Source organism: Malus sylvestris, chromosome 16 (genome assembly GCF_916048215.2).
Source record: "Malus sylvestris chromosome 16, drMalSylv7.2, whole genome shotgun sequence".
Lineage (NCBI taxonomy): Eukaryota > Viridiplantae > Streptophyta > Magnoliopsida > Rosales > Rosaceae > Malus > Malus sylvestris.
In genome coordinates, this window is record NC_062275.1 from 17,877,931 (window position 1) to 17,896,543 (window position 18,613).

The 18,613-nt window shown below is 39.7% G+C and overlaps 2 protein-coding genes across 2 annotated transcripts; one reads left to right on the top strand and one right to left on the bottom strand.

Moving 5' to 3' along the window:
• The first annotated feature begins 852 nt into the window (after positions 1 to 852).
• Positions 853 to 2,550, top strand: LOC126606780 (CBL-interacting serine/threonine-protein kinase 4-like). The gene has a single exon (XM_050274170.1). It carries the CDS (start codon positions 923 to 925, stop codon positions 2,222 to 2,224), a length of 1,302 nt encoding a protein of 433 aa, XP_050130127.1. The 5' UTR covers positions 853 to 922; the 3' UTR covers positions 2,225 to 2,550.
• A 13,578-nt stretch (positions 2,551 to 16,128) lies between these two features.
• On the bottom strand, positions 16,129 to 17,893 carry LOC126606781 (pentatricopeptide repeat-containing protein At3g23020-like). Its single transcript, XM_050274171.1, has one exon. It carries the CDS (start codon positions 17,501 to 17,503, stop codon positions 16,391 to 16,393), a length of 1,113 nt encoding a protein of 370 aa, XP_050130128.1. The 5' UTR covers positions 17,504 to 17,893; the 3' UTR covers positions 16,129 to 16,390.
• Positions 17,894 to 18,613: the final 720 nt, after the last annotated feature.

Consider the following 18,613-nt stretch of genomic DNA (forward strand, 5'->3'; position numbering starts at 1 on the left):
CGAAATCGAGTGATTCAAAAACGAAAATCATACTTCTCGACGAGACTAAGAGAATGGTATTTTTTTTTTATGGCCTACTCGTCGTAGTTTGGCCGGAAAACGACTCGAAATTGGCTAACTCGAAAATGGTTATCCAAGTTCGAGCCATTTTCCGGTCAAACCACAGTAAATTAGCAGTCAATAAAGGTACCATTCTCTTTGTCTCGTTGCGAAGTATGATTTTCATTTTTGAATCACTCAATTGCGTTGAGTATTGAAGAAGTTATGAATATTTAAAATTTACCCCATTTCAGGCGAGTTTTCTAGTTTTTTCGCGGATCAGTCACATTTGAGGCTATTTTCCGGCCATCTCCGGCAACCATTGGGCTTCCAAATAGGTATAATCTTGTTCTACACTTTCCTATCTTCATTTTGATATATCATGGGTCGAATTTGGTTAAGAAACGATTGAGTTACAAAGCTTTGAAAATTGCCCAAAAAGTTTTTAACGGAATGACCATTTGTGATGGTTTTGATCAATGTCAGAGACCATTTCTATTGATTTTCAATGTCAGAGACCAAAATGATGTGTTTGATCAATGTTAGGGACTATTTGTGATAAAAACCTTAGTATTTATTTTGATGATACATTTACCTACTTAATATTGTCAATAAATTATAATACAAATAAAAATAAGAAGGAAGGGGATGAAATATGTGGGGGCGGGTGGGTAAGAGGTTGACTACAGTCTACAACGGGAAGTGAAAAACAAATTTCAAAAAACCAAAAAATACAAGGGTATTATGGGAAAACAAAATAAAGAAGCTAGCGTGTAGTCTCCGGAGAAATATGCTATAAAACCTAACGCCCAACGCGGCAGCAATTGCCCTTCAGAGTCTCTGGGTTGCTGCTGCTGCAATAGCTTCCTCCAACCCACGAGCCATGGGCCCCGGGGTCCCAGCAACCTCACCACCCACCTCCCGCGACGCCGCCACAACGACGCCCACCACCCTCCTCGGCAAATACCAACTGGGCCGGCTGTTGGGTCGAGGCAGCTTCGCTAAGGTCTACAAAGCCCAATCCCTCATCGACAACACCGCCGTCGCCATCAAAATCATCGACAAGTCCCAAGCCGACACCGCAATGGAGCCCCGCATCCTTCGAGAAATCTCCGCCATGCGCCGCCTCCAGCAACACCCCAATGTCCTCAAAATCCACGAAGTCCTCGCCACCAAGTCCAAAATCTACCTCGTCGTGGAGCTCGCCACGGGCGGTGAGTTGTTCGCCAAAATCTCGCGTCATGGTAAATTTCCGGAGTCCCTTGCCCGCCGATACTTCCAGCAGCTCGTCTCTGCGTTGCACTTCTGCCACCAAAACGGCGTCGCCCACCGCGACGTGAAGCCCCAGAACCTTCTGCTGGACAAGAACGGCAACTTAAAAGTCTCGGATTTTGGACTCTCCGCTTTACCCGATCAGCTCAAAAACGGGCTGCTCCACACCGCCTGTGGGACCCCCGCGTACACGGCGCCCGAGGTGGTTTACCGGCGCGGCTACGACGGCTCCAAAGCCGACGCGTGGTCGTGCGGCGTCATCCTCTTCGTCCTGCTCGCCGGTCGCCTGCCTTTCGACGACAGCAATTTGATCGCCATGTATAAGAAAGTGCAGAGACGGGAGTACGAGATTCCGGCTTGGATTTCGAAACCGGCGGGTCGGATCATATACCAGCTGCTCGACCCGAACCCAAACACGAGGTTGGGGATCGAGGCGTTGATGGAGAAGCCGTGGTTTAAAAGATCTATTGATATAGGCCTTTTCGAGGAACCGGCAGCGGAGGTAAAGAAATACGACGTCGTTCCCTGCGGGATGAATGCGTTCGATATAATATCGATGTCGTCAGGGTTGGATCTCTCCGGGCTTTTCGAGGCGGGGACACGGAGGGAGAGGCGGTTCACGGCAGAATCGGCGGCGGAGACAGTGGTGGAGAAGGTGCGGGAGGTTGGGGATAAGCTGGGGTACAGGGTGGAGAGAGGGAAGAGCGGTGTGAGTGTGGGAGTGGGGAGGGGAGCGATGATGAGGGTGGTAATGGCGGTTGAGGTAATGGAGATTGCACCGAGTTTGGTGGCTGGGGAAGTGAAGATGGTGGAGGGCGGAGGGGTTGAGTCTGAGCGGGAGGTTGGGCTTTGGGAAGAGTTGAGGGCTGGGCTGGAAAACCTTGTCGTTTCGTGGCATAGCGCTGCCGTTTGATGTTGGCGGTGTACATTATTTGGATATTAGCTGGGTGTGTTGTGTGGAAATTAAACACTGGGTTGGTTTAACACACGAGGCGAACTATCAGTGTCATATAAGCCCTTGTGCGAAACAGAAACATTAGTAATTGTTTAATTAAGGCGTGGTTAGTGATATATTAGTTTTATTTTTTTTGTCGAAAGATAAAAAAATTTATTAGTTGGGTTTGATTATTCGTTTCATTGATAGGATGTTGGGTTATGAGTTTAGATCGTGTACATTAGTTGAGATAGTGTAGTATGTACTGGTGCTTATGCATGATCAATGAAAAACTAGTTTCATCATTTCATCATTCACCTCCGTCTTATAATTTCAAGGAAGCTGTACTAGTTGTCATATTTTGTCGCATCATTTGTCACAACATTGTGATACGACTAGAATTGAATTAATATTCATTTGTTAATCGCATCCTTAATCGTGGATTTAATTGGGCTAATAAATAGGATGAAAGAACCAGTAGGCCCTTTTGTTTGGAGTTACATTGGTGCCTTGTGCAACATGAAAAATCAAATCTTTTATAGATGACATGGGAATCCGAACAAGAGTCTCAACATATACAGTTAAACACAACGATTGTTGTATTATTGCTGTTTTTTTAGACATCCACGAGGATGATTCAATCAGTCACGATTCACTATGTAAGAAACTTACGTACATTATGAATTAATAATACAATTTTAAAAAGTTGAATGCATACATAATACGCAACGCCCACAGTATTATTTGGAGGAGGAATATATACGTATGTAAGTCCTTAAGGTTGAGAAAATCAAGTGCTAATTTGTATATTTATATATTAAAAAAAATTGTGAACGTTCAATACGACAAAAGAAGTGAATTATTATGTTATTCCAAATTGGAATTAGAAATTTAGAAAGAAATTGGCTTGCTAGCTACTTGTTTGTTGTTCGTTGCTTGAACAGAAAAACAGGCTCCAATTCACGCGCATCATATTATTCAGATGGTCAGAAGACAGAAGATATTTTGGTTGGCAACATAAAACACTTAGCTGGGTATCTGCCAATGGGAGTTTCAGCTTTGAGTTAAAGGTTTTTTTAAAACAAAGGTACAATATTCACCAAACAAATCAAAATTCGTACAAACTGAGGATAGTGTGCATAATGGGTCTCGATAAAATTTTTTTCGGGGATTTCAACTCGGTCGAAGGAAAAGAATGTCCCGCACAACAATAAACCTATCCTCAAATGAACAATCAAACTTACAATCCTTCATAAAAAAGAATATCTTGAATCAAATCCAGAGGCTCCTCGAACCATACCATATCTTGGGCACTAGTAATCCCTAATTAAGCAAGCCTATGCGCCACCGAATTTCCTTCTCGTTGGACATGACTATTCTTCGAAGTCGACCACTCCATAAGAAGGCACCGCAAGTCATTTATAATGGGACTAAGAACAAAGCTGTCATCTCGTTGGCCCTTCATGGTTGTCAATACCAAACCCATATCACCTTCAAATTGAACTTGTACTTCGCCCGAGTATAACCTTTTGACCAGCAATACAACTTGTCTAGCTGCCATAAACTTCGCATGTAAGGCAGACGTGGTCTTTTCAATGGGACATGCTGCATCACCGAGAAACTCCCCCAACTGGTTGCGTATCACCACTCCAAACCCACCCCGGTTCTATCTTTGATTCCATGCTCCGTCAAAATTGCACTTGACCCATCCCTCCTCAGGTTTTCTCCACTTATGTAACTCACATCTTCCCTTATTTGCATCTATCTTATGGCATCTGTGGAATTCCTGTAACCAACATTCAGTTCGAAGCACAATCTCCATAGGGTTTAGAGGCTTACCATCCACAACACTTCATTCCAATGTTGCCATAGTGACCTGATCAACATTAACATAGATCAAATCTCAATGCATGACCCTGTATATGAAGATTGGCTAACCAATTCATAAAATTCACACCGTGCCTAGCATCCACACAAGCCCAAGCCTGGAAACCACACCTTTCTCGCTGCCTGACAATCCCGCAAGACATGCTCCACATATTCCACCTAACATCCACACACTACACATTCGTCCTCGATTGGCACTCTCCGCTTACAAAGATTTGATCTTGTAGGCAACGAATCCAAACAAGCGCGCCACACACAAATCTTGACTTTCCTAAGGACACAAGCCGACCACAATTTCTTCCTTAACTTCTCCCCACTATTACTAGTAGCCGAATGAGAGCCTGTAGTCCCTTCCCCACTAGCTGCAATTATCCCTCGAGCAACATGATAAGCACTCTAAACCATAAACTTCCCATGTTGATCATAATGCCAAACTATTCTATCGGCAATGTTATGTAAGCTAAGTGGGATCCCTTGAATTAATTCCACTTCTTCCTGGGAGAAAATCTCATTCAACAATCGCACATTCCACTACTTATCATCGACATGGCATTATGATCGACATGTTCTCATGGTGGCCTCATCATTCCAATGTACGGGTGGCGGGGTCAAAATCCAAAGACAGGACTTGTCACACCCGGCCCGAGCCCCCACCACATCCCGGGCTCGATTCCACCGTAGCATGATATTGTCCGCTTTGGGCCCCGACCACGCCCTCACGGTTTTGTTTTTGGGAACTCACACAAGAACTTCCCAGTGTTCACCCATCATAGGATTGCTCTCGCACAAACTCGCTTAACTTTGAAGTTCTGATGGAACCGGAAGTCAGTGAGCTCCCAAAAGGCCTCGTGCTAGATAGAGATGAGAATATACATATAAGGCTTACAGGATCCACTCCCCTAGGTGAAGTGGGATGTTACAATCCACCCCCCTTAGGGGCCCGACATCCTCGTCGGCACACTTCCGGCCAGAGATTGGCTCTGATACAAAATTGTCACATCTCGGCTCGGGCCCCCACCACATCCCGAGCTCGACTCAACCGTAGCACAATATTGTCCGCTTTGGGCCCCCACCACGCTCTCACGGTTTTGTTTCTGGGAACTCACACGAGAACTTTCTAGTGGGTCACCCATTATAAGATTGCTCTCGTGCGAACTCGCTTAACTTCGGAGTTTCGATGGAACCCGAAGCCAGTGAGCTCCCAAAAGGTCTCATGCTAGGTAGAGATGAGAATATACATATAAAGCTTACATGATCCACTCCCCTGGGCGAAGTGAGATGTTACAAGACTCATTTGACACCCAATATCCTTCCATATGTGAACCGTCTTCCCATCACCCACCTTCCACTGAAGTCCTTTTTGGAGCACCGGTCTTGAGGCAGGAATACTGTGACAGACATATGAACTATTAGAAGTTACCCGAGCTTCAAGGAAATCTGTAGTAGGAAAGTATCGAGCCTTGAACACACGATACACAAGGCCCTCGGTATCATGCAGCTGCCATGCCTGCTTGGCTAACGAAGCCAAGTTAAACGCATAAAGATCTCTAAATCCAAGACCACCTTCTTGTTTAGACTTACACAACACCCTCTAATTGAGCCAATGTATTTATCAAAACTTTTTCCACACCCTATCTTTCACATACTCGAAGGTTTCTTCCTTTGACTTGCGAAATACCGGCAAACCCAAGTATTTATCATGAAATTCCACTCGCCTCATCCCAAGACAGTTAGCCAATAATTGCTTATCATAAACATAGTGATTGGAACTGAACATAGTGATTGGAACTGAACAAAACGTAACTTTTCTCAAAATTAACCACTTGTCCAGAGGCCAACTCATACGTCCGCAACACCTGTTTAATATTATGACACTCACTAATGGTACCTCGGACAAAAAGTAAACTATCATCAGCGAAAAAAATGATGGATACTAGAAGCAGCTTAACAAACTTTGATCCCCTGTAACTCTCATTCAAACTCGATCTTTGTCAATAGGGCTGAGAAGCTCTCTGCACATATAATAAATAAAAAGGGGAATAGAGGATCCCTTGGCGTAGTCCTCTTTCTGGATACACGTAACCCACCGGGGCACCATTCAATTTAAATGAATAAGTCACCGTTGAAACACACAACATGGTCATATGAATCCACCTTTCAGAAAATCCCAATCTCTGCATCATAGCCTCAAGAAATTTCCATTCCACACGATCATAAGCCTTTACTAATGTCCACTTTCAATGTCATAAGACCATTGGACCATGAGGACCGTTTATGCATATAATGAGCAACTTCTGCAGCTACCAAATAATTATCCAAGATTAAATGTCTCGGAACGAAAGCACTTTGAGTAGGAGAAATAACATGCGGGAGAATAAGCTTCAATCTGTTCGTGAGAACCTTTGCCATTATTTTGTACAACACATTGCACAAACTAATAGAGCGAAGTTGTGTCATCATTGTAGCATCTTTGACTTTGGGAATTAATGTAACATGTGTATAATTGATTTTTCGTAGAATATGGCCAGATAGGAGCATGGACTGAACCTCATTACAAACATCCTTGCAGACCACTCCCCAGTGCTTCTGGTAGAATCCCGGTGATATATCGTCCGGTCCCAACGTCTTTGTAGGATGCATTTGAAAAACAGCACATTTGATCTCCTCATCCGTGAACAGGCTTATCAGGGAAAGATTCATCTCCTCCGTCACCTTAGGCGTGATATGACACAAGATATCGTCAAAACTCTCTACTCCATTTGAACTAAAAAGTATTGTGAAATAAGACACCACAACTTCCTTCATCGTCCTACGATCCTCACGCCAACAAGCATTATCATCCATTAACCCGTATAAACAGTTCCGCTTTTGCCTCCTATTAGCCTACTGATGAAAATACTTGGTATTGCAATCCCCAAGTTTAATCCAATTTTCCTTCAATAGTTGTCTCCAAAATTGCCCCTCTTGTTCAAGCAATCAGTTCAACTTCCCAATTAGCGTCTTTTTCTGCTCAATAGACTTATCAGTGAATGGTTGTCCCAACAAACTCGTAAGCTTATCCTCTGCTTCTCTAATTGATTTTGGTCCCACCCTTACATTACCATGAGCCCAATTATTGAGCTTCATCCTCATCATCTTAATTTTCTCGGTAACCTGGAACATTGGTGAGCCCTCCACCTCCTGGGTCCGTCCCCTCCCCCCCCCCCAATACCGTTTTAGTATAACCCTCATGCAAATGCCATCCTTTCTCATAACATAATTGTTTCTTCCATCGGATTAGGTTATGCCCCAACTAATTAAGCAAAATCGGCACATGATTCGAGGAAGTTTTGTTTAAATAATGCATTTTAAAATGAGGGAATTTCGCCATCCATTCTTGATTACCCAAAGCTCTATCCAGTCGTATCTTCATTCCACCCATTTTTGTCGTAAACCACATGAACTTATTTCCTGAGAAACCAAGATCCACCAGCCGACACTATTGCACTACATCTCGAAATCCCTCCATTAGTCTATCCTGTCGAATATTACCTTTTCCATGCTCGTTGGCTTGAAGGATTTCATTGAAATCCCCAATGCACAACCAAGGTTTAGAATCATTGCCTGCAAGAGTCTTTAAAAATCTCCAGGATTTATATCTGCCACAAATAGTTGGATAACCATAAAAACCAGTAAATTGCCAATGGTCTGTATCACCCGGAACACCCACATCAAAATCAACATGGTTTTAAGAATATGACCTTAAACATAACTTTATTTCATCATTCCAAAGAAAACATAGGCCCCCTGAACTACCTCGACTATCAACTGTAAAACAATGATCAAAATTCAACTTAAAACGTAAACGGTCCATGCAACGAGAATTACTTTTTGTCTTGCACAAGAACATTACAGTGGGATCTTGACTGGATATTAACCATTGAAGTGCATGAATTGCATGAAGGTTCCCAAGCTCCCGGCAGTTCCAACTTAGACAACTTATTGCTTGCGGCGGGGTTAACCCCTGTCAACCTTCATCGATGAACTGGACAACACCAAACTAGCATCCAACCTTCCTCTACCTTTGCTCTAAGATACCACTTCCTCATCTTCCCGAGATAACCTTTTCCTTAACCCCGGGAACATTGCAACCCCTCAATCTTGTGCAATAGGTTGCATGATACTTGACAAACTACCTTCATGTCTTCCTCGTCTTGGTCTCCTTTTCCTAACCCTCTGATGATCTCGATGATAGGCATAAGGTTGAATGGGTCTGAACTCAGCCCCGAGTTCTCGACCCACCATAATCTCGCCTCTACCTCGAGGCTCAATAATCTTCAGCCCATGTATAACATTCCTTACCTCCCTCTCTATTGACTCCATATGAAACTGACCATCATCTCCGTGCATTGTAGGCATGACATTTAAGTCGAATCCAAATAGTGTCAACCCTATGTCTACTTGATTTGTCGGGACCTGCTGCACTGGTGTAATTACTACAAAATCTTCTCTCATCTCCTCTAGGTCAACCTCAGCATTCAAGTCAGGGATATCAATGTCGCCATTAATGGTGGCATCATCCATCGCCTCTCCACGAATCCCACTACCTGACTATCCCACTGCAGCCATCACCAGAGTTGCCTCCAATACTCCCTACTGTTCTTCTAGCGTATTAATCATGTTTTCCCTATCATTAACATGCGTCGGCACTGTTATAGACCATCCCTTTGACCCCTCAAATCCAAAGCACGTGCCTTGAGACCACCTATAATTATCTCCCAACACATTATTCTGAAACCATCGTCCATACGACTTAGCAAAATCATCATCATTCTTCTCTTTAAAGTGCAAACACTGCTCTTTCATATGTCCAATGACCTCATAGAGAAAACAAGTGACAAGGAGTTTTTCATATTACAGATCGATCCCAATCTCCGTACCTTGAATTGAAAGCAGAAGGTTACATCTTAGTGGAGTGGCTTCGTAATATCTATCTCCACTCGAATGCGTAGAATGCTACCAAATAGATCACCCTTACGATTTTGATTAGTCAACACATGCATCCTATTCTGGTTACCTATGAACTACCCCATATGACGAGTCATATACACTAGGGGAAAACCCTTCACTTGAACCCAAAACTTCTGCAATCGCAGCGGAACCCTAGCAGGGTGCGCTAGGTTATCTGCCTCTGCCAATACTAGTAGGGCACCATCATATAGCCATGGTCCTCCCCTCATCATCATCGATCTCTCCCGAGCACTGTCAAACCCAAAAGAGAACAGCCCCTCATCCATCTCCACTATTGTAACCCTTGCCTTAGGGCACCAGAGATTTACCATCTGGCATTTAAACTCTCCTTATTTATCGCTTTTCATGAGAGGACCCTCCCGACTAGGAAAACTCTATCAGTTCGAAGCAGTGTGCTTTCCTTTTCATCAATCACAACAATCCATTGCTTTTCTTCCGTGAGAGCCAGTCTATCTGCAAACTTGATCACCATGTCCTCCATCATGCGTTGGACCACATGAAACCCTAACCTGCAGACCACTCGTAAATTATGCCCAACCATTTGTCCTAGTCGTCAGAACATCCACTCCAACCAAGCCACACTATCTGCGTCGATCTCCACGTTCCGTTGTGCACAGCAAATCAATACTCTATGGTCGTTGTCATAATTTGGTCATGCCGCTCTCCTAGAGAAACCCTAGAAAAACCCTAGAGAGGAATATTAACCTTGTGTAAGTTAAATGTGCAAACTTGATGCATACAACTGTGAGTTAAAGTTACACAAAAAGCTGTCCAATACACCATAAAGCAAATTGAATTGGGAGGATTAATGTTGTGGTGCCTTGCTCCATGCTTCTTTTGCTCTTTGTATCATCAAGATATTTTCTAAATCAATCATCATTTTTTTATGTCATTGTCAAGGAAAATGAACATTTCCAGATCCCTTCCTCTTAATCCACCAAGTTCAGGGATTCAGACCATTAAAATTTGATCTAATGATTAAAGTTATTATAACTTATAAAATAAGCCCCTGTTTGTAGCCGTTGAATCAAATTTCACTAGCTCAGATCCCTAAACTTGATGAATTAGGAGGAAGGAATCCAGAGAGGATCCCTTTTCCCATTGTCAACCACCACCTTGTTTCACAATAGGCTTAAAAATAAATAAACTTTTGTCTTTTTAGAAATATGACATTTGAAAAGAGAATTCTGTTTTTATTTTTTTATTTTTTTTATCACCAAGTGATCAAGTAGTTACTTGTTTTTAAATTCGATATAATGATTTAAGATTGCAACTCTAAAATCACATTCATTTATTTTTAACTTTTGATATCAAATTTTAGGTGAATGACTATGCATTCTGATGAGTGCATATTTTACTACTTATTTTACTCCGAAAGCTACATTTTCTTGTATCATGTTTGTTCTAAATGAATGAAATTACATGGTTTTGAGAAAAATATGAATTCAATCCTTTTAAGTTCAATCAAGTAAAGTAGCTGGAATTTGGTTTTGTTTAGTAAGTGGATTGAGCTGAAGTGTGTTTATCATAATTTTTTTTTTTAAGGCAAACTTGGTCTTAAGTGATATTCACAAGTTGGGAAATTTTTAATTACATTTTTGGCTCATCCAAATCTTATGCAAATCTTTCCTTTAGAAATTAGACAGCAGTTTATTTGGTTGAATTTTTCCTGTAGGGATCTTATTGTTTTATAAGTCTAAAAGGAGCATTGACTAGTCAACTAGACCATTTACTTGCGTGTGGCTTCTTACCAATTCCATGGGAAAGAGTTTTTATTGTTTTTTGTTCCAAAAGAAAGGGAAGGCTGCAATCACCTCTTGGCATTCTACAAGGGTAGCCAACCAATTCCATTTCAAGAAAAAGAAAAGAAAATGAGAGTGTTCAATTCCACACACCACCAGAGATGGTAGTTCATCCACCAAATTTTCAATCAGTGGATCTCTGCGAGAAGATGAATTTGGAGCATTGGGTTGATTATCTTAACTTTTGGAGTTTGGGAAATTTTTGAAAAGTGGCAAAGACGACCTGGAAGGTGAAATTCGAGTTGCACAGTTGGGGGAGAACAGAAAAGGAAAGTAGAGGAATGTTATTCCCATATTTTCTTGCTCCTAATTTGTTTGATTTTCTTGTGGTGTGTTCTCTTATATTATGGATTTTGGTGTGAAGGCATTAAAGAGAGATTTGGCTGTTGATGTTTTAAATGGATTTACTGAGTTATCGAAATCAAGGGGTAAACAACAGCAAGGAGATCAAGGGCACAAGTTTGATGCTAATAGATTCAGAATTCATTTGGGTGCCTTAATGTACCAAAGAGTGGCCATCACATAATTGAAGACTTCTACTGTTTCCTCTCTTTTACTGTCAGCAATCAATTGGGATTAAGTTTTCGTCGGTTACGAAAAAGTAAAAGGGGAAAAGAAGGAGAGGAATGACAGATCAGACAGAAGAGGCATACGAAAGACAGCAGCAGCAGAGAATAAGGATTTTTCTATGTTTTTTCTAACCTCAATTGTCTTATTATTTTTATTATGAATACAATGACAATTTCATCTATGTTTTGGAACTAATTTTCCTTAGCTAGGGCTACGATGTAGCCATGACTATGTATGCTTATATTCTCAAGTAAATTATTTTAAGTTTTCAATTTCATTGAGTATCGTTTGCTATGTTTATATGCTTGGTTTTAGTCTTGGTGATTAGCTACCATCTTGACTTTTACTTGGTAGATTTGATGCAAGTTGTGCAGATGCCGTGTTTTCAACATGAGTGATAACTTCTTGCAAATATATACCATGAATTACCTAGTAGTAGATGCCATACTCAAGGATTTGTGTAGTCTTTATATAAATTTCCACTGATCGTAATGAGTTTCATTATGTTAAACTATTCTAGATGCCATGGATGGTTTCAAATTGGGATATACGTAATAGTTTAGATGCCATAGTGTTTGCGCCCAATTTTACACTATCGGCCCGAGTAATCAAAGCCGTTGAATGAACAAAATTTTAGACCGTTGAATGAGAAAGTGAAGATAATTTTGTTATTGTTAAAGGATATTATTATTATTATTGTTTTATCATAATAATTATCTTTTAATAAGGAATTATCTTAACGTTTTCCTATCCAAGATAAATGGGATGCAAACTATATCTACGATCTGGAAGTAAACAACACAGTTCGAGTTGGGACTCTTATCACGTGGCATGGCTGGGATGTGATGGTCATGATAGGCTTTAGCCTACGGATGGGATAAGAAAATGGAGATGTGATGTGGTAGAAGGTTAGCTTGCATGCATGAATAAAGATTATGGTGGGACCGAATATCATTGGCATCCTGCCAAGAGTCTTGTCAAATGGCATCACATGGAAGAAACACATCTCATCAATGTAAATTTCCATGTGAATTAATGAAGATCGCATGAAGATAGGCATGCATGCAACATCTGAAGCAGAGACAAGCCCACGTGGCTCCTTGTTATCAACCTAGAGTCCCAATTGAGATAGAAACACATCTCATCAAGCACGTGGCCTCATCATGAAATATTGTTTAAACTGTGATGGGCACAGGATAAAGATGCATGCGGATTACACTAGAGAGATTAGGATTTGATCGAGGTTTGAACAGTGAAAGAGTTTTAGTAGCATGGTGGAACTTGAAAGTTTATCAACCGCGTACTTGTCCTTATAAATACAAAGGCAGTGGCAACGGAAAATGCCTCTCCAACTCAATACACAAACTGCCCTACGCAAACTCTCGCTCTACGCGAAACCTCTCAACAACCTTGAGATTTTTTATTTTCTTTTCTGCCAACACATCTTCAGTTTGGATAAACAGAATTGTGAAGGCAACCGGCGAACATCTTCAGTTTGGATAAACAGCACTGTAGCCGTAAAATTAGATGACCGCGAAACACCTTCAGTTTGGATAAACAGCACTACGTCGAGGCCGAATGGTTATCTATCAAAGTCTCGGCCTAAAAGGATTTTCGAATCCTTATTGGTAGAGGTCATCTCATTAGCCTTCTCAGCGAAGTGAGGTGTTACAAATTACTGGGCTCAGCACATTGAACACCAAGTTGTTTATGATTGGTTATTCACAAGTAGGGTTTAGCGGCCGAACCATGTTTACCATCAAGACATATCTTTTTTGAGTACTTGTGTCCGTATAGTTTGGAGCCAGTTCGGCTTGCTTATACTCTCACGAATATAATCATCGTGACCGAACTCGGTGCCAACGATCCATAAACTTCGCAAAACTAGCAGCCTTGTCTTCAGGCTTTAGAACCCGAAGGCCGAGACGTGTTCCTTCCTTGGCCACAGTTGCAAGATTAAGAAGTCAGCAGTGCGCTCAATGCAACATCAACATATTTTACTCCTCAGCCAAGCTTGGCCGACGAGTTGGCACGCCCGCATACAACTGAAGGACGTAGTTAGATCATTAGTTACTCGGCCTGCACGCCACGGGTTTGGTAGTTTTTAGGGTCAACACATAGATATTACATGTGTTGGGGAGATTTGACTATCAATGAGGTTGAGTACTTGTTCATAGTTCACTGCATAAAATAAGTTGGATTGGTTTTGGTGAGTCGGATGCTCTAGCGTTTTACTCAACTGAATTACAATTTGTGTACTTGGCTGCCACTTTTTGCATTGTGATCAAACTTTCTTGTTTTCATTTGTTTTTAACTATTAGTTTCAGTTCTCAAATCCATCTTTCATCAATCTTTGCTAATTTTACTTCGTTATAATTGGATTTAAGTTAGTTGATAAGAATTAAATCATTTTCTAAGGGACGATATTAAGTGCTTGCTTTCTATAATATCGAATGATTCGTACGCTTGCGAGCATTAAATTTGGAACTAAGTTGGACTAATTTCGATTAATTTAAATTTCGCAACACATTCTACAAAATATTTTTGTTTCAACAGTTCTTCACAACTAAAATATTTATCCATAAATTGGATTTTTGTTTTTTAATTACTTTCAATTTTAAGTTGGATTTTTGTGTAAGATATCGAAAGGAAATAATGAGAGAACGAGATATAGAAGCGTGGAGGACATGATAGAAGAAATGTTGAAGAATTATACTAGGAAATTAACACAAAATCAAAATCAAAACAATAAAAGATGAAAAGTTATTTTAAGCTGTTTTCAATTTGAATAATGTTGTTTTCGTTCATTCGTTCTTATTTTTTCCTCTCACTCCCACCATCCTTTTTCAATGTTCATTTATCTATACACTTTCTCCACGTCTCAAGCACAAAATGTAAAAAATAAGGCTTTTTAGCCAAAATGGTCTCTAAGAACGACATAACTCTTCATTTTGATCACTGAGATTAAAATCGATAGAAATGGTTTCTAAGATTGTCCACCATCAATCATTTTGGTTCTTATGTGAAAAACCTTTGTTAAATTGAGGATATTTTGTCAAATCAACCCATCAACTTGAACAGGTGATTTCTTCAATTTAACGAAGATTTTTCACATAATGACTAAAATGATTGACGGCGGACAATCTCAAGCCCACTTCTATCGGTTTGAAATCTCAGAAACTAAAGTGATGAATTATGCTAATCTTATGAATCATTTGGGCTTAAAAATCCGAAAAATAATAACAAAATGTTTGTCAAATGGGTCTATAACTTCCCATTCGAAAATAATCAAACCTCAATATAATATTATTGCATTACATACAAGGATTTTGTTTTTGTAGTTTTGACTTTTTACGTGTTTCCCATTAACTAGTATGGATCAAGTAACGATACAATATTCTAAGGGAGACTTTGGATGCGGTCCCTAGTTATGAATAGTCTTTGACTGAAACCTTGTTGGTTTTCAATTTTTGATCCAAGTCCCTGAAATTAATTGATAATTTATTTCTATGTACGTTACTATATTTTTTAAATTAAAAATTAAAATTTATAGTTGTTTATAGTAATGAGATTTTAAATAAAAAACCATAATTTGTGGGATTAAAAATATTAAAATATAAATATACTATTGTGTGTGTGTGTGTGTGTAAACATGGGTACATTCATAAAAAAATAACCAAAAAATTATTGTATCAAAACATGGATACATTCTTCAAAATGGGTACATTTAGCAAAAATAAAAATGGGTACAAATAAATAAAAAAATATGGGTACAATACAAATAAAACTTTAAAAAATATGGGCACAAAAAGAAATTAATATATGGGTACAAATTAAAACTGAAAGGAAAATTGGTACAAATTAAAAAAGGGTTGCAAATTAAAAATGGGTACAAACTAAAAATAAAAATATATGATAAAAAATTTAGCCATAAATATAAATATACTAATTGTAATATTTTTAATATTAAATGAATATATTTAGAAATAAAAAATATTTTATTATTGAAATAATTAATGATATTATTAATACAAAGGACCTTGATCAAAAATTGAAAAGTAATAAGGTTTTAATCAATAGAGTAGTAAAAATAAGGATGAAAACCTAATTACTCCATATTCTAAACTACTTAAATAATTTATGTGAATGATGAGGATTCAAACTCGAACACAACCCTGCGAGCACACTACCAACACCAACTCGCCTAACCAAGTTCAGTGTAGTGTTCAAGCGAAGTTTGTTGTGGGTGAACTTTAGAAGAAAGAGTATTAAGAAAATTTCCATAATGCGTCTTCCACCAAGAGATGCTTTTGTAAAGAAGAGTGGTTCATAGCTGAAAAAACGCAGAGAAAATTCTGCGTTATGCTTATGAAACAAGACACTGAGTTAACTAACATGGTATTTGAACCTTGCTCAATAAATATTCGATATAAACAAGGCAACTACACTGATTGAATTTTACCACAAAATGGCAACTCTGATACTCTTCTTTTCTACAAAATTCAGATTATTTGAAGAACGTATATTAAGTGCCACAACTGGTCATACAAGGATATTACATAATATTCAATTTGATTCGAGGAATTACTCCGGTAGAGTTGGCTATACAATTCTTGTTCCGAGCAATCGGCTCTATACAGGGTCACTTCTCTCGCCCCTGTCAACCGACATGTCATCTACATTTTTATCCTGTCAAAATTTTCATCTCCCTTCTCTGTACCATTGAGTGGCACATTGGATGTAACTTTGCATGCATAATTCAACTTCTACACCTGAAGTTCCACAGCCCAGTTCCCTCATTGACTTCCATTGATCTGCAAGGCATTGGACTACAAGGCTTGGTGGTCATTACTCAAACCCTCGTAGCAGAGTGTATCTACAGATAATTACTTTCATTTAATCTCACAACAGAAGAGAGGGCTGAAATCCACGCTCGCAAACCACTCTGAGGATCCTTCTTCATTGATACTTCCAGATTGCCAACAGCCTGTTTCGAAATCCCAGATTTCACCAAAACAATTCCAAGTGATTTGAATGTACAATCATCAGGTTTAATGGAAGCTTTTATCATTTCCTTGAAAGTTGCCACTACCTCTTTGAATCTGCCATGCATTGCATACAGTCCAAGCACATTATTATAACTCAGCAAATTAGTAAAAAGTTGCAGTTCTCTCATCTGCTTTGCGATCTGAATGGCTTCCTCAAACCTCCTCTGTTTTTTATACATGCACAACATCATTGCATATGTAAACTCATTTGCAGCTCCCTTGCTCTTCAAGCTATCAAAGAGTTCTTCTGATGGCTCAACCATACATCGCTCGCTATAAAGGTCAGTCATGCAATTTGAAGCATATATGGCATAACCATCCTCTGATGACTGAAGAAGTCTGTATGTTTCTTCTGCTTCTTTCAAAAACCCAACTTTAGTATAGAGCTTGATCAAGGAGTTGTAAATCACCGTGTTCCCAAGCAAACCTTCATTTTTCATTGCATCAGCATAACTCAGAGCTTCTTTAACACTTCCGACATCAGTAAAAGCATTTATCGACACCCCAAAGACTATAACATCCAACTCAACATTGAATCTGACCATCTCTTTGTATAGTTTCTCTGCCATTTCCAGTTGTCCTAATTTTGCAAAGCTTGATATCACAGCACAATACGGGATGCAATCACTTGCCAATCCTACCTCCTGCATCTTCCGGAGACAGGGTTTAGCAATATGTGGCATATCAGCAATAGCCAAAATTTGTATGAGAGAGCTATAACTACATTTGTTCGGAACTACGCCATGACTCTCCATGCTATCAAACAGCTGACATGTTTTACCATATTGTTTCCCTATCCCGTAAGCTTTAATCATCATATTAAACTCCAGGACACTCAATTTCTTCGCTTCTAGGCAGCAAATGAAAACTTTTTCAGCTTCCAAAATATGCCCACGCTCTCCATATGCATCAATGTTGGCAGAAAAGCACTCATAACTCATTTTCCCTGAAAGATGAAATCACATGAACCAAAACCATGATTTCTTAAGCATCCCAGCAGCTATGTACGTTCTACTCAAAGCTGACTGAGTGAATTCATCAATCTCAAGTCCCCTTTCATCCATCTCTGATATAAGGATTTTAGCTTTGGTAACCATGTGCCTTAACGAGTATACATACAAAAGGATCCGGTAACTCATAGGGTCTGGCTCAAGGCGAACCTCTCCTTCATCCTTGTGAAGTAGTTTGTCACCATGTCTATATTATCATGCATTTCGTGGAGGGAAATTAGAATATTATATGTTCTTGTATCGGGTGGACATCGAAGCTCTTCCATTTTCTGCATAAAGGAAGCAACTTCTTCTAGCCGGCCGTGGTTACCGCAAATGTGAATCATTGTATTGAAAGTCACTGTGGTTGGTGCAATCCCTTCCCTAAGCATCACTGCAAATATTTCATATGCTTCTTTAAGTTGGGCATCCTTTTCATATGTGTCAATTAATGTATTGTATGTATGCGAGCTCAAAGAAACATGAGAATGCAATGAGCTCTGCAATCCACAAGCACTTGTTGTAGAAGTGCCCTCTTGTAAACTACGTAGTATGTATTAACGAGATTTTATATTATTTTCGGGAATTTATAAGAGTTTTATTAAATTTAGATTTTAATTAAATTAATTACAAAGTTTAAATTTTGGTTAATAATTGTTAAAAATCCATAGACTGTACGAGGTCACACTAAGTACAATTGGACATGGCTCAATCCTACAAGCGCATATGCGAAAATCGTTCGCGAATCGGAGTTGAAATGAATAAATTAAAGGCATTTATAAAAATAAAATAAATAAATAAAAGAAGACTAGAAGCTGCCAAATGGCAAGGGAGAGACGGAGAAAATGAGAGAAATGAGGGAGGGATAGACCAATCAGGATGAGAAGAAAGGAGGGAAAGGAAAGTGGGAGGAACCAGCCAACCCGGATCCTCACGAGACCCGGTTCCTAACCCGACTACCAACCCAATTTTTCCTACACAATTCCGACGAAATTCCGTCGATTTTCCAATGAATTGAGTCAATCCACCACCATTAATCATCGCATCGCCACTTCCTCTCCA